The sequence below is a fragment of the Eleutherodactylus coqui genome, chromosome 1, assembly GCF_035609145.1.
Source record: "Eleutherodactylus coqui strain aEleCoq1 chromosome 1, aEleCoq1.hap1, whole genome shotgun sequence".
Classification (NCBI taxonomy): domain Eukaryota; kingdom Metazoa; phylum Chordata; class Amphibia; order Anura; family Eleutherodactylidae; genus Eleutherodactylus; species Eleutherodactylus coqui.
In genome coordinates this window covers 195,713,639-195,727,236 of record NC_089837.1, presented here as the reverse complement: position 1 = coordinate 195,727,236, position 13,598 = coordinate 195,713,639, and the positions used below count along the sequence as shown (strand labels likewise).

The following is a 13,598-nucleotide window of genomic DNA, read 5'->3' as shown; positions in this document are numbered from 1 at the left end:
AAAATCTGGAAAAGATATATCTCGTGGGGTCAGAAAAAGAAGCTCTTGGTCTTTTTCCCGAACATCCTGACAATTCTTGATTTCCTGCAGGAGGGCCTAGATAAGGGCCTTTCCCAAAATACACTAAGGGTCCAGGTATCAGACCTTAGTGCCTTCTTTGACACCACACTCTGAGGTGAGGTGGATAGATGAGTTTATGAAGGCAGCAGGCTGATTAAAACCAAAACTTACAAATGTAGTCCCAGATTGGAACCTAATTTGGGTCCTCAAGGCTATGTCTTCAGAACCATCTGAACCAATAGAATCACAATTATTTTGGCCAGACAGGTTAGGGAACTACAGGCCTTATCCAATTCGCCAGCCTTTTTTTCTGGAATACCGGGACTAAAATAATCAAATTAGACCCATCCTTTATGCCTAAAGTAGTGTCACCATCCCATAGGGCACAATACCTAGTAATTCCCTCGTTTTTGACAAACCTAAAAATGATCAAGAACGGGAGTTTAGTTGCCTGGATGTCAGGAGAGCAGTCCTGCAATAAATCAGCGCTACAAGCCAGTGGAGACAGGACGAGTTTATTTATTCAAGTTTTTTTGGCCCCAACAGGGCCAGGAAAGCAGCAATAACTTCTATAGCCAGGTGGATGCGCCTGGCCATTACAGAAGCATATAAAGCAGTGTTTCTCAACTCCAGTCCTCAGGGACCCCCAACAGGTTGTGTTTTCAGGATCTCCTATAGTAAGAACATGTGTGGTAATGTCTGAGGACCGACAATAATTACATCACCTGTGCAATACTGAGGAAATCCTGAAAACATGACCTGTTGGGGTCCCTGAGGACTGGAGTTGAGAAACACTGATATAAAGCAATAAATAAAGAGGCCCCTGCTAGACTCGAGGCCCACTCTACAAGGGCGGTATCCACTTCCTGGGCCGAACACTGCTCGACATCAGTGGAACAAATATGCAAAGCTGCAGTATGGAAAAGACTCCATACATTTATCAGACCTTATAGGGTGGACTTTCAGACGGACGAGGACCTGGCCTTCGGTCACAGGGTCCTTTCGGCCGTAGGCCCACCCTGAAGATTTAGTTGGTATGTCTCAGGTGTGCTGACATGGAGACGAATGGGAAAATGTGGATTGTACCTACCCGATAATCGGGTTTTCAGGAGTCTCTGAGGAAGGTAGGAAAGTGAGAAGCTTTTAAACTTGTGTGTTCCTGTCCTATCAGGAGGAGGCGATCTCAGGTGGTGCTGTCCTGGAGACTCCTGAAAACCCGATTTATTGGGTAGATGTAATCCACCTTTGTAGCAGCTAGGACATTAGGATGTCGTCTTGGCTGTGGGGCTGTTTTCATAGACTGCTCCCTGCACTCGCACAGCTCTTAGATCTGCAGTCAGTGTGTACACAATCTCTGCCTCTCCTGATGTTAGATTTACCTAACAGGCTATTTACAGTTATCTTATGTAGGGATTATATGTGTCTCCGGTTTGCTGTAGGCAAAGCGGCATCATTCTTATTGGATTAATGTTTATTAGCTGCTTTACTTAAGGGCGATTTTACATGGGATGATTGCCGTTCAGAATTGTTTAAATTCCAGCGGTCTCGCAGGAATTTGAATGATAGTCATCCCCTGTAAATGCATGCAGTGTTTGCATGTAGAATACTAAACGAGCCGGGTCAGAATTGAACGGCTGCTGTTTACACTGAATGACTGTCTATTTAAAGTGAATGGGGGCGGGCGGTAGGAGAGCCGGGAGAGAACGCTCCCGGCCTTTCCGCCTGCATGCCGGCAGTGCTTTCTGCAGTACTAGCAATACTTGTTCCTGTATGATAGCGCAGGAGCGAACATCACTGGGACGTTCTGTCTGGCATTGTTTGTCCGACAGCTCGTCCCCATAGAAATGGCGCATTAGTATTGTGTATTTGCATTTCTGCACAACAAGAAACACACTGTGCTAATGGTCCATAAGGCCCTTTGCTATACGTAAGTACTAGAGTAAATACTTCACGAGTACATTTCTCTTTCGCTGTCCGGGTTTCCGGCCAATTTTCATTTTTCTGATGCACACAAAAAAAGCTTGAATGAAAAAAAAAAAAAAAATCCTATTAATACTTGTATGCTTTGTCAATAAAAACACCTAGCCCAATATGAAAATGCCAGCCAGCACTTTACACTCATAGACCCCTTCACGCAATTTTGCATAACAATTTGAAAGAAAAAAATATTCAAAAATCTGAGTAGCGAAGTCAGATCCAAGCATAGCCTTAAACAACAACACCTGAGAATAAAAGTTCAAGATATGAGATGGTAGCATTGATGCCAGTTCAACATGCATGGCACATCAAAAATAGAGCCCAAAATCTCAGTAATTCAGATGCCAATAAACGGGAGCATGATGTCCACCTCCCAGATTGGTAAGTGCCAGTGATGAGAACATGATGAAAAGCTCATGAGTCAGACCCCTGGGGTCACCTACACAGACGCAGTACTAAGAAGTAACACCTTTTATTATCCTCCCCAACTGCAACCAAGTGAAGTGCCTTAAACCTGGCCCTACAACTTTGAAGAACTTTTTGAAAGCTAAGATCCCGAGCTTTAAACTGAAACCGAGATCTAAGCGGTGTCCTCTTTTTTGCTAGATGAAAATACTGTTCCCAAAGTCGAAAATCTTTAAAGTTTCTCCCTACAGATTTCAACATAAATCCACGATGAAACAACGTCAAAATCTGTACGTTACTAGTAATAGGTCTTCGTACGGATTTGCTGATTCACCTCATGCATTGCATAGGGCGAAATCGGCTGTGAAAATTCACAACAAATTTGTAGCACAATTGACGCTGTGGATTAGAAAATGTGCAGCATGCTTTAATTTCCATGCAGGTTGTTTCTGCTACCAGTGGATGAGGTTTTTACAATCCCATTCACATACATTTGTACTATATATTGCTTTAGATTTCTGGTGCATTACATACGCTAAGGTCTGTTTTTCCATGATAACTTGAATATAAGACTTATTCAAATATATATATATATATATATACACACACACACACACACACACACACACACACACACACACACACACACACACACACACACTATATGAGGTTTTCTGGGACTACGCTGTTGAAGATCTATCCTCAAAGTAGGTCATCAATAGTTGATTATGGGGGTCCATCGCTCGGGATCTCTGCCAGTAAGCTGATTGAAGGATCCAGCTTCTTCTCAGGCATCTGATGTCACTTTCATTAGTCACATGGCCCTAGAGCAGCTCAGTCCCATTCATTGAAGGGCATGGAGCTGCTACACAATGAATGATGCTGTGCCTGGTATGGTTACATTCTAACTGCAATTGTTTAAAATCATGGTATATTACATCTATCCTTGACAGCCAAAGGGTTAATCATGGAATGCAATCAGAACATGTAAATATTCTTTCTGGTCAGACATGTTTGCCAGTTATACTCACAAAGTGAAACCCTCTTTATATTTTAGCTGGTCTCGGACTCTGTAATTAGTGAATCCGGCTTGGAACGGGGAGTCTTGACCTTCAAAGTCAACAGACCTTTGTTAGTTAAGGTGAGTTGTGTAAATTATTTAAAGCCTGGGATCCACATGGAAAGTAAGTTCTAATAATGGTCTTATGTATTATTGTTATTTTAGAAAGTTATGGACAAAATAAGACAAGATGGCACCACATATGGATTTCAATCTGAGATCTTGTCAAACGTCCCAAAAGGTTTGACGCTAGTGGAATACAGGTATGTGCCCTTGAGTCGCCTCTTGGAGATATTAAAGGTTGTCTGAGACCCATAGCCAGGCTTTATACCTCTGAGCCCCTTCCTGACACACGCTGTACATGTATGGTGCAGCCCCTAATAAGCAGAAAAGGATTGCGGCTGTAACTTAATAGCCAAGGTCCCGCTACAACCACCGGGGTGGAGCTTGGGGATTTAACCCTTTAGATTCAGCGGTCAGTATAGACAGCATCTAGAGTGTTTGGAAAGGGCTCCCTCCTTCACCCCATCACCCACTTTCGTGATCCGATCATGGGGTGCCAATGGTTGCCATGGCAACCAGAGATCAAATCATGACCTATTAATAACATTGTTAAAATTTGAAACAAGAAATAACATTTAACCAGTGTGTATTTTGATAGTTATTGCGTCTTTAGTTATTGATGGATGGTGGTATAAGGGGAGGGGTTTTTAAATTAATGGGGGATAATGGTTAAGCCATCTAATTTCCCACCCTGGACTACTAGCATTTTTTCGTATAAGCAGTTGCTTGAAACTACCAGTATGATATCTTCTATGGAAGATATTCTATTGCTTTTCCAGTTTCATGCTAGTCTAAGACTGGAAGCATGAAGAACATGGCATGTGATGGTTCTGAAATTCAGTGGGAGGAGGTCAATGCCAAGCAGCAAAAGGGCCAGGCCCGGATTACTTTTAATTTGGGGTGAAGGGGAGAGTGAATTCAAGAGACGGAACCCCGAACTCCGTAGACTAGAAATAAGTGGGCAGCTCCAAAAGATGTGTAAAAGCGTGCCCCTTCGCCCGCAGCCTTTCCAATAAAGAGGTGAGGTGTCAGTAAAGATATGCCCAAGTCTGTCGGGGTTTGTACCACCTTAATCGTAATTTCAAATATTGTTCATGGTGGGAAGCGCATGGTGTGGATTTAATAGCCCGGTTTATAACGATTTGTCAATCCCCAATGGAGAACTGGCTCGCTAGGTCTTTTTCCCATTTTAGGAAGTGCCCGGTTCTCTCCAGGAACATGTTATCTGCAAGGAGTGTATACATTTGTTTTGTGCTTTTTTTTTTTTTTGTAGAGTATTGGTGGGTCTTTTCAAGTGCAAATCTCTCCACCAAAAAAATTACCCCAAAAATGCTTTTTTTTTCATTAGAAAAATGAAGTTTAAAACACCACAAATTTGGTAATGATAAATAAGAATAACATATCTTTTCTACTGCATGGTCAATGCTATACAAAAAAAACTTTTAGTCGTTTTGTTTTTTGTTTGTTTTTTTACACACATCAGCTTCCTAAACATGCCATAAAAATGATCAAAAAGTCTCATGCATCCCAAAATGGCAACATTGAAAGCATAAGCTCGTCATGAGCCCTCAAGCAGTTCCACAGATGAAGAAATAAGCTATGTGTCTCTGAGTATAGAGATGAAAGAAAAAAATGCTGGGAAAATCCTTTTAATGTGCAAAAGTGGTAAATAAAATAAAATAATAAAATGAGAGAGAGAGATTGATTTTTAAATTTATCCTCCACTTTGCTGTATTTTCTAAAGAGTTAACAGAATTTTTAAATGCCATTTAGAAAACTTTAAGGGGTGCACTTGTAATAATGGGATCATTTTGGGGGGTTTCTAATATATAGGTCTCTGAAAGACACAGAACTGAATTGGTCCCTTTAATAAACATATTTTGGATATTTTCATAAAAATTGCTGCTATAACTACCGTCTTTCTGACATCCAAAATAAATAAAGGAACGCTTTCAAAATGCTACTAGCGTACACAGCACACATATAGTAAATATTTCTTAGCTATTTTGTACAGTATTTCAAGCAAGAAAACTCAAAATTTGAATATTGGAAGTTTTTTCAAAAATAGCAGTAAATTTAGGATATCTTTATAAAGACCCCATAGTTTTAACAGTTTCGACTATGCGCCATTCTGCAAATCCACGTAATGGTCACGTGCCCCCACTGTAAGTATTGCTGAGCTTTCACTGACATTACACAATCCATGGCTGTTTGCTTATATACATTGCCATTTATGGGCTATAGAGTTGAGTATAAGGGAAAATTCCTTGAATGACAATTGATTCAAACCCAATGTAGTTGATGAGAAAACGCTGTACCTTCTTTCTGCCTTTTTTTTTGCAGTTCACCTAATATTGCCAAAAAATTTCATGTTGGACATTTGCGCTCCACAATAATAGGTGAGACTATAACATGATATATTGTATATGTATAGGTCATTGCATATTCTTTCAAGGGTCCATGCTGATGGGGGTTTTTATCCAGTCTTCTAGCGCAAGTCAAGGGATTTGCCAGATGACATTAACATTTCCAGAATTAGTACCCGGGTTCTGAATACAGACTGACACTTGCCACACTAAGGAATGCATGGTGAGAAAATGGCAGTCTGTAGTCCCATTGTGAGCTCTCACAAATACATAACCAGAAGCATAAAATGAGGAACTCATATAAAGATGCATATAAATCACTGTTCACATTGCCATGTTTGCCAGTCAGTCTGGGCTTGCACTAGTTTTGATGGCAATAATGGCATAGTCTGCAGCATTATCATTACTAGTGAAAATACTGAAAGACCCCACAAAGTGGAAAGTGATTTGCCTCCAACATAACTGTCTTGGCTTTCTAATATACTGACGTCGAGCCACTGCTGTGCATAGTGCCTCGTGGTATTTGGTGATCTGCGCTTAGTATGATCATTACTATTTCTTTTGGATAGATACTGAGCAATTTTAATAATATGGACTTTCTTTTTATCCTCCAGGAAATTTTATAGCAAACCTCAAGGAGGCAGCTGGTAATAAAGTTTTAAGAGTCAACTACTTGGGTGACTGGGGCCTACAGTTTGGTAAGGATAGCAGTTGAAAAGCTTCTGTTTCTGTCCCTTGTTAAAGGGAACCTGTCACTAAATTCATGCTGGTGAAATCGTAGGCAGCATGAACTCAGAACAGGCATGGACATTGCAATCACGTGTGGCATGCTGAAACGCTACTTTGTTTTAGTAAAAAAAAAAAAAAATCACTTCACAAATTTGTCCACAAAAGGGGTTGGAGTCACGGGTGAGTCCCCACCAGCTTCTCCCTGCCTGGATCGGCTAGACTGACAGGTGTCTCCCTATACACAAACATGGATGGATGGGTCCCTATGCACAGAGTGGTTTGGGCAGCAAGAACCTAGAGACAGGGTCACCTTAAAATAAAGCAAAACATTCGAATATGTATACTTGAAGACCTGAAACTGATACTATTCACCCATATTCTTGCCCTTCTTCCCCATTTTAGATTATTCTGTGGAAAGTCTTTTTTTTTTTTTTTTTTAACGGCACTTTTTTAAATCTCCTTACGTTACTTTAACTTGTGAATATTGCAGTATATTATAATTTTACTGTTCACATATTAGGCCCTGGTACAGGCAGGGCTTAATATGGTTAAACACATGGCAGCCCTGGGAGCTTTCACTAGGTCCAGGGCTACCGTGGGACCCATCGTTGCCCTGCAAATCAGATCACAGGGGGCCATTAGTAAATCACAGGGGGACACTCCCTTCCCCAGGGTGACAGCCTACGTGTTGTGGACAGGATTGACAACGCATCTGAGCTGTCAAATAGTCACATTCAGAGCTGGCTCAGCTTGCGTCTGTTTTCCAGCAGGTGTCTTCAAACAGCTGGTACCCGTTGGGTATGCAGAGGGGGAAGGCATTAAGACTCTGCGAATACCCTTCTGCATCACACCGGCCATGTAATATACATTGAAGCTATTTGACCATTAACCACATTTAGTTTGGTACACTTCAAACAAACCAATAGTTACATACAAGGCCAAACTGTAAGGAAAAAAGGCATGGACCGCACATACACAGATTGTACACTGATCTAGGACTACAAATAATTACATAAAAGGTGCTTGATGACTGAAGACCGGTAAAAGCCTGTGCGGTTGAGTAATGTTGATTCAAAAACCATGCCAAATATACATTAGATGTATAAACCAAAGAACATAAAACAATTTCTATTTCAATTTACTAGGACTTTTAGGTGCTGGCTTTAGCAAGTTTGGCTGTGAAGAGAAGCTCAAGTCTAATGCTTTACAGCACCTTTTTGAAGTAAGTCTTTTTATAAAGAATGGATACTCTAATACATCAGCTGTGTAACAATCCTCACATGTCCTATTAGAACATTTGTTTTTTTTATGACAAAAAATAGCTTGGCTTCTCAAGATATTTAGTGTCTTCTATTCAATGCTCAGGTATATGTGAAAGTCAACGCAGCAGTGGAAAAAGATGAAGAGACCAAACTTTCAGCCTATGAATTTATGAGAGAACTTGACAGTGGACATCCGCAAGCCCTTTCTTTATGGACACACTTTAGGGGTTTGAGCATTGAGGAATATGCAAAAGTCTATAAGGTACAATGCATGTTCATTAAAGCATGATCTAACTCCTCACATAAATGAACGGTCCGACTTAAAGCAAGGGTGAGGTTTACAACCTTCAACTCTCTGTGCAGCAATGTTTTTAGAACAGCCTGCTAGGTCAGTTCTAGTAACAAGACGTTGTACCATGAGCTACTGCTGCCCATTAAAGAACTGGTCCAGATACTGCATTAAAGGCTTTATTATCTGCAGCTACCTATAAGCACCTTAGCCAGCACTGGCTACTGATACTGACAAAAGATCCTCGCCTCTCAAGAGTTTTTGTAGGACTGTAGTCATGCTTGGTTTTGTTTTCTTCATTTATTGATAACCTCATCAAAGACATGGTAAAAATACGTTCTGATAACACAACTTATATGTGATTGATTTAAAACACAACAGACTTTTCAGAAAAAGCTGTGTATGTGAGCAATTAAGTAAAACAAAAAAGCTTTAGTACCGTGTTGGCAATTAGAGCAAAGTCTGATTGTTCCCAGCAAGAGAAACCACATAATCATGTAGATATGATACCTGGCTAACAAAAATACATGATGTTATAGCAAGATTTCGACCCTCTCAGGGTCCTTCCTCAGGCTTAATGGAACAAATCTAAAAATGTATTTATATTAAAACCTACATACAAATTATCACATGGGAGGGCACAGACATGGTGAACTTAATTTGCACTTAGATAAATACCAGGGACAGGATAAGGGGGCACAGATGTTTTGTGATTAATAGCACTTGGATACATACCAGGTAGGGATGAGCATAACAGTAAATAATTAGTCAAGTGATAATTAGTATTGGGCAACCGATGCCCGACGAGCTAGCAGAGCTGGCTCGCACATGGAGCAGCCAGCGGGGGGGGGGGGGGGGGGGGGGGGGGGGCAGTGCAGGAGATTTCTCTCCTCTCGCTCCCCTGCCCCCCTCCATTGAGATACACAGCGGCCGTTCACTACTTAACGGCCGCTGTTTAAACTGTACGATGAGCGGTGAGCTTCATCGCTCATCTTTTTTTTTATACAGCATAAAAGATGAGCGATTAAGCTCATCATTAAGTTTAAACCGCGGCCGTGCGTTATCTCAATGGAGGGGAGCGAGAGGAGAGAAATCTCCTGCACTGCCCCACCCCCCTGCTGGCCACTCCGTGAACCAGCCTGCTCTGCTAGCTCCCGTGCAAAACATCTGTGCCCTATTATCCTGTCTCTGCTATTTATCTAAGTGCAAATTAAGTTCACCTTGTCTGTGCCCTCCCATGAGAACATGTTTTAATATAAATACATCTTTTGATTTGTTCCGTTAAGCCTGAGAAAGGACCCTGAGAGGTTCGAAAGGTCGCGATCATATCTACGAGATTACTTGGTTTCTCTTAATGAGAACAATCACACTTTTCATGAGCAATAACACTATTTCTGGCTTTTTTTATTACATTCATATTGCATTGCTTTCCTCAGGCTTTATGTCCAATTCTCAGTCCTAACTGAGCTTGGTGCATGGAGACTAGCTGCTATGATGTCTCTTTACATTGCACACAGAGAAGAACAGGATCTCTTCTCTATCTCTCTGTAGCACGTCTTCATAGGTAACAGCATCATAGAGGATGTTCTACAGCAGTACTGAGCAGTGTAGATGTGATTTTAGTAGCTGTGAGACAGCAAACGCTCACTGTTAGCTGCAGTAGCACATCTTTCTGTGTTTCTGCTTCTCGCCCTGCAGCAGCTTGCTCCTCTCTCCAAGGAAGACCCCTAGTGATTTTTCAGCACAAAAACATTTCTGGTCTGTGTCCTAGGGGGTCATAGCATGACCATAGCATTAGTATAGCTGCTGCCAACAGGAGGCAGACACTAAGCAAAAAGTGTTAGTTTCTCATACCAGCTGTACCCCTTTTGCAGGCACTGAGCTTAATCAGTTTTAGCTTAGAGTTCATAGGAGGTAGACCTCCTGCCCTGCAGGTCTCTGCTTTTTATTTCACTTCATTATTTTTACTTTTTTTCCTCTAGATGGGAATCATGGATGGCTTGACTTCCCTGATTGAACTTAAGTGAGCAGGGCGAACACTGCTGCTTGAGACACACTGTGAGGCTCGCTCTTCTTAGAGAAGAGCCTATCTTCGACATCTGATCGGCCATATGTCTGGTTTTGCCTGCTAGCAAAGGAAATGCACCCTTGTGTCCCACTTATTATCTGGCCCTTTTAGATGGTCTGGGTTTGGCCCTTCCTTCTCCCCTTAGTCATCAGATATCCTGGTAGGAAGTGAATATTGCTCTGCATACCATCCACAACCTATTTTTCGTGGTACATTAATCAGGTCATGACTTCATTACATGATCTACGTGGTTCTTCTGTTATCGTTTTTGTGTCTTCCTTCCACATAAGTGCCCTCAATCCTTCCTTGTTGTCCAGTCCACTACCACCACTCAGTTGCTTTTCCACCATCCTTTTTGGCAGTGTGGTTCTGGAGAAGGCAAGAACATCACCCTCTGGAGGTGTATACCATTCTTTCTGGCAGACGCTTTACGACTAGTCAACATAGACCCTCAACCTTCTCACCAGTAGGTCCTTGCCGTAGCCTGTTGACTCCTTTTTAAGCTCTATAGTGGACACTCCCGTACATCTTTGGTTTCAGGCTTCCAGCAACAGAGGATCAAAAAGGACAGTGCACACTCTATTTTTTCCGCCCCTTGGGAAATGTTGTGGAATGTCCCATGGTCTTGCTGTGTTTCCCAATGAACGTGACGAGAAAACAGGATTTTTGTTACCTAGCGTTGCATTTATTTCTTGTCACGTTCATTGAAGGACACAGCAAGACCGTAGAACCTTATTCTCTTGACCGTCTTGTTGATTGCATTCAAGTGTTAACTTGTGTTTCTCCTACTGCTTCTGTACAAGCTGATTTAGTTCAGTGCTAGTAGGAGGAGTTAGCACCTTTTGCTTAGTGTCCGCCTCCTTGTGGCAGCAGCTATACCCACGGTCTTGCTGTGTCCGCCAATGAACATGACAAGAATCCTGTCTTTACGTAGATGGTGATTTGCACTTTAGCTAGTTATCACGTTGGCTATCACATAAGCACATGTTGTGTTGAAAAGTCATTGACCAATTAATGTCATGTCTGATAATTTCACTGTCGATCACTTTTCTATTCCAGCGACTTGGTGTAGAATTTGATGAATATTCTGGTGAGTCCTTATATAGACAAAAATCACAAGATGTTTTGAACCTTTTGAGAAGCAAAAACATTCTTCAAATTACCAAGTAAGATTTACTATGAATGTATTTTGTGTTTTATTGCACAGATTTAGATTTCAGATATTATTGAACTGAATTTAAGAAATATTTACCATACTTTTCAGATTATAACATGCACTTGTATAGGTCATCAATAGTAAAAGTCTCAGACAACATACGTTTACATGTTTTAGTACACAAAAACTAAGCTAAGCAACATGAAAACAGTACTCCCCCCCCCCCCCCCCCCCAAAAAAAAAATATACCACCCCATTCCTCTCCCCCCGTGCAGCCAGAGTACATTATACCTTGGTGTTTAACATTTTTACAGATACATTACACTAAAAGAAGTACTTTAATATATTCCTATCAGAAACGGTATATCATGTAGCTTTGTGTTTTATTTTACAGTCAATAAACAAACGTTTGTTTATCCACTCATCTTGTGTAAGGCCCCCTGTCCACGGACGATGCGGTATCCTGCCGCGAGAGCTGCCGCCCAGGAGCCGGCAGGCAGATCTCCGCCGTCAGCCTGTCTGACAGGCTGACCGCGGAGAATCGCGGCAATTTGCAGCACGCTGCGAATTGCCGTCCGAGAGCGGAGAATCACAATGATTCTCCACTTGCGGACAGGGGGAAAGCGTTCTCCATAGCAACGCTATGGAAATCTTCAGACGGCGTGATTCGCCGGTAAATCACACCCATGGGCAGGGGGCCTAACGCTTTTATTTACCTGTAGATCAAATAAAATAGCCTTCCCAAAATGTGATATCTTCTTAGTGCTTAGGAATCCAGACCTGGACTATCTATCCATTAAGCACGCCGTTTTTCATGATATGCTCTTTTTATGATATAACCCTTTCCCTACAATATTATTGAGTTCAAGGCTCTTTTCAGTTCCTCTAATGCAGGAGCGGTAAACTGTATCCATCGTCTCACTATAACATTCTGAGCTGGACAATTGCCTTAAAGGGGTTCTGACATGAAGAAGAAAAACTAATTACTCACCTTGCCTGGCAGGGCCGATCATCAGTGATGTCCTCTGCATCTTTTATCTTTTTTTGCAGCTTCTTGAAGTAGAGCTGGAGCGATCAAAATGACCGCTTCCGGCTCTGCTCCGTCCATGAGCCACTTCCTAGGTCAGCGGACGGGTCCCACGTCACAAGCAGTGCTTGCTGTGGGCGGCCCGTCCGTCCTGGCTCAGTGTCAAGGGCTTCTTTCTTCTGCGCATGCGCGCGATCCCGTAAAGGGGGGGGGGGGGCAGCCCGTCCTGACTGACGTCAGAGAGCTCCTTTCCTCTGCGCCTGCGTGCGATGCCGAATGGGAGGGCGGCCCGTCCTGACTGACGTCAGGGGAATCCCAACAGCTCAGCAGAAATCAGCTGAGGAGAGGCACTGCCGTCAGTCTGCAGCTGCTTATATACAGATCATGGGGCTGATTTAGACTGAGGCAACTGCACAATGCTGATGGTCTCAAGGGCTTATTCAGATGACCTTATATCGGCTGGGTTTTCACGCCAAGCCGATATACGGTGCCCTCGTCTGCAGGCGGAGGAGGATGGAAGAGCCAGGAGCAGGAACTGACCTCCCGCCCCCTCTCCATCCCTTGCCTATTATTTACAATGGGAGGGTTGAGACGGGGGCGGAGCTAAGTCCCGAGCATAGCTCTGCCCCCACCCCGCCTCTCCCATTGCAAATAGTGGCAAGGGGCGGGAGCTCAGTTCCTGCTTCTGGCTCTTCCATCCTCCCCCCCCCCCCCCCCCCTCTATCTTTCTCTACAGTTCTCAAAACCAAGCAGAGGGCCACAGGCTGTGGATTTTAAAAGTACAGTTGTATTCACAGATACTCAGGTGAACGGCCACAGAAGTGATTATTAGGCAGAGAGAGAGAGAGAGAGATTAGAGATAGATGGAGGGGGGGGGCACAGCAATGCTATTCCTGCAGTTACACTGTGTCTGCTAAGAGCAATAGATCTGTCCCCAGCTTCACATTGTTAGCTCCGCCCACCAACATCACATGACTATTTGTGGGCAAGCCTGCTGGAGATGACCCCCAACTGCACAACAACAACAGCAGATGCTGATAACAAAGGTAAACATTAGGTTTTTAAGCTAAAGCAAGCCATAAATCGTGGGTTCCCTGTGTCCATTGGGCAGACCAGGGAACAATGGATGTTAAAAC

The 13,598-nt window shown here is 42.7% G+C and overlaps 1 protein-coding gene across 2 annotated transcripts in view; it reads left to right on the top strand.

Annotated features, from left to right (window-relative positions):
• RARS2 (arginyl-tRNA synthetase 2, mitochondrial) overlaps positions 1–13,598 on the top strand; it is a 48,941-nt gene that overhangs the window by 8,746 nt on the left and 26,597 nt on the right. The window contains exons 4-10 of one of the 2 annotated variants that reach the window (XM_066605190.1): positions 3,500–3,583; positions 3,668–3,765; positions 5,909–5,964; positions 6,546–6,629; positions 7,806–7,882; positions 8,026–8,184; positions 11,339–11,445. In XM_066605190.1, the coding sequence (XP_066461287.1) occupies positions 3,500–3,583; positions 3,668–3,765; positions 5,909–5,964; positions 6,546–6,629; positions 7,806–7,882; positions 8,026–8,184; positions 11,339–11,445 (665 nt within the window). Of the gene's footprint in view, positions 1–3,499; positions 3,584–3,667; positions 3,766–5,908; positions 5,965–6,072; positions 6,155–6,545; positions 6,630–7,805; positions 7,883–8,025; positions 8,185–11,338; positions 11,446–13,598 lie in introns of those variants that run through there. The other variant, XM_066605198.1, reaches the window with a different exon arrangement.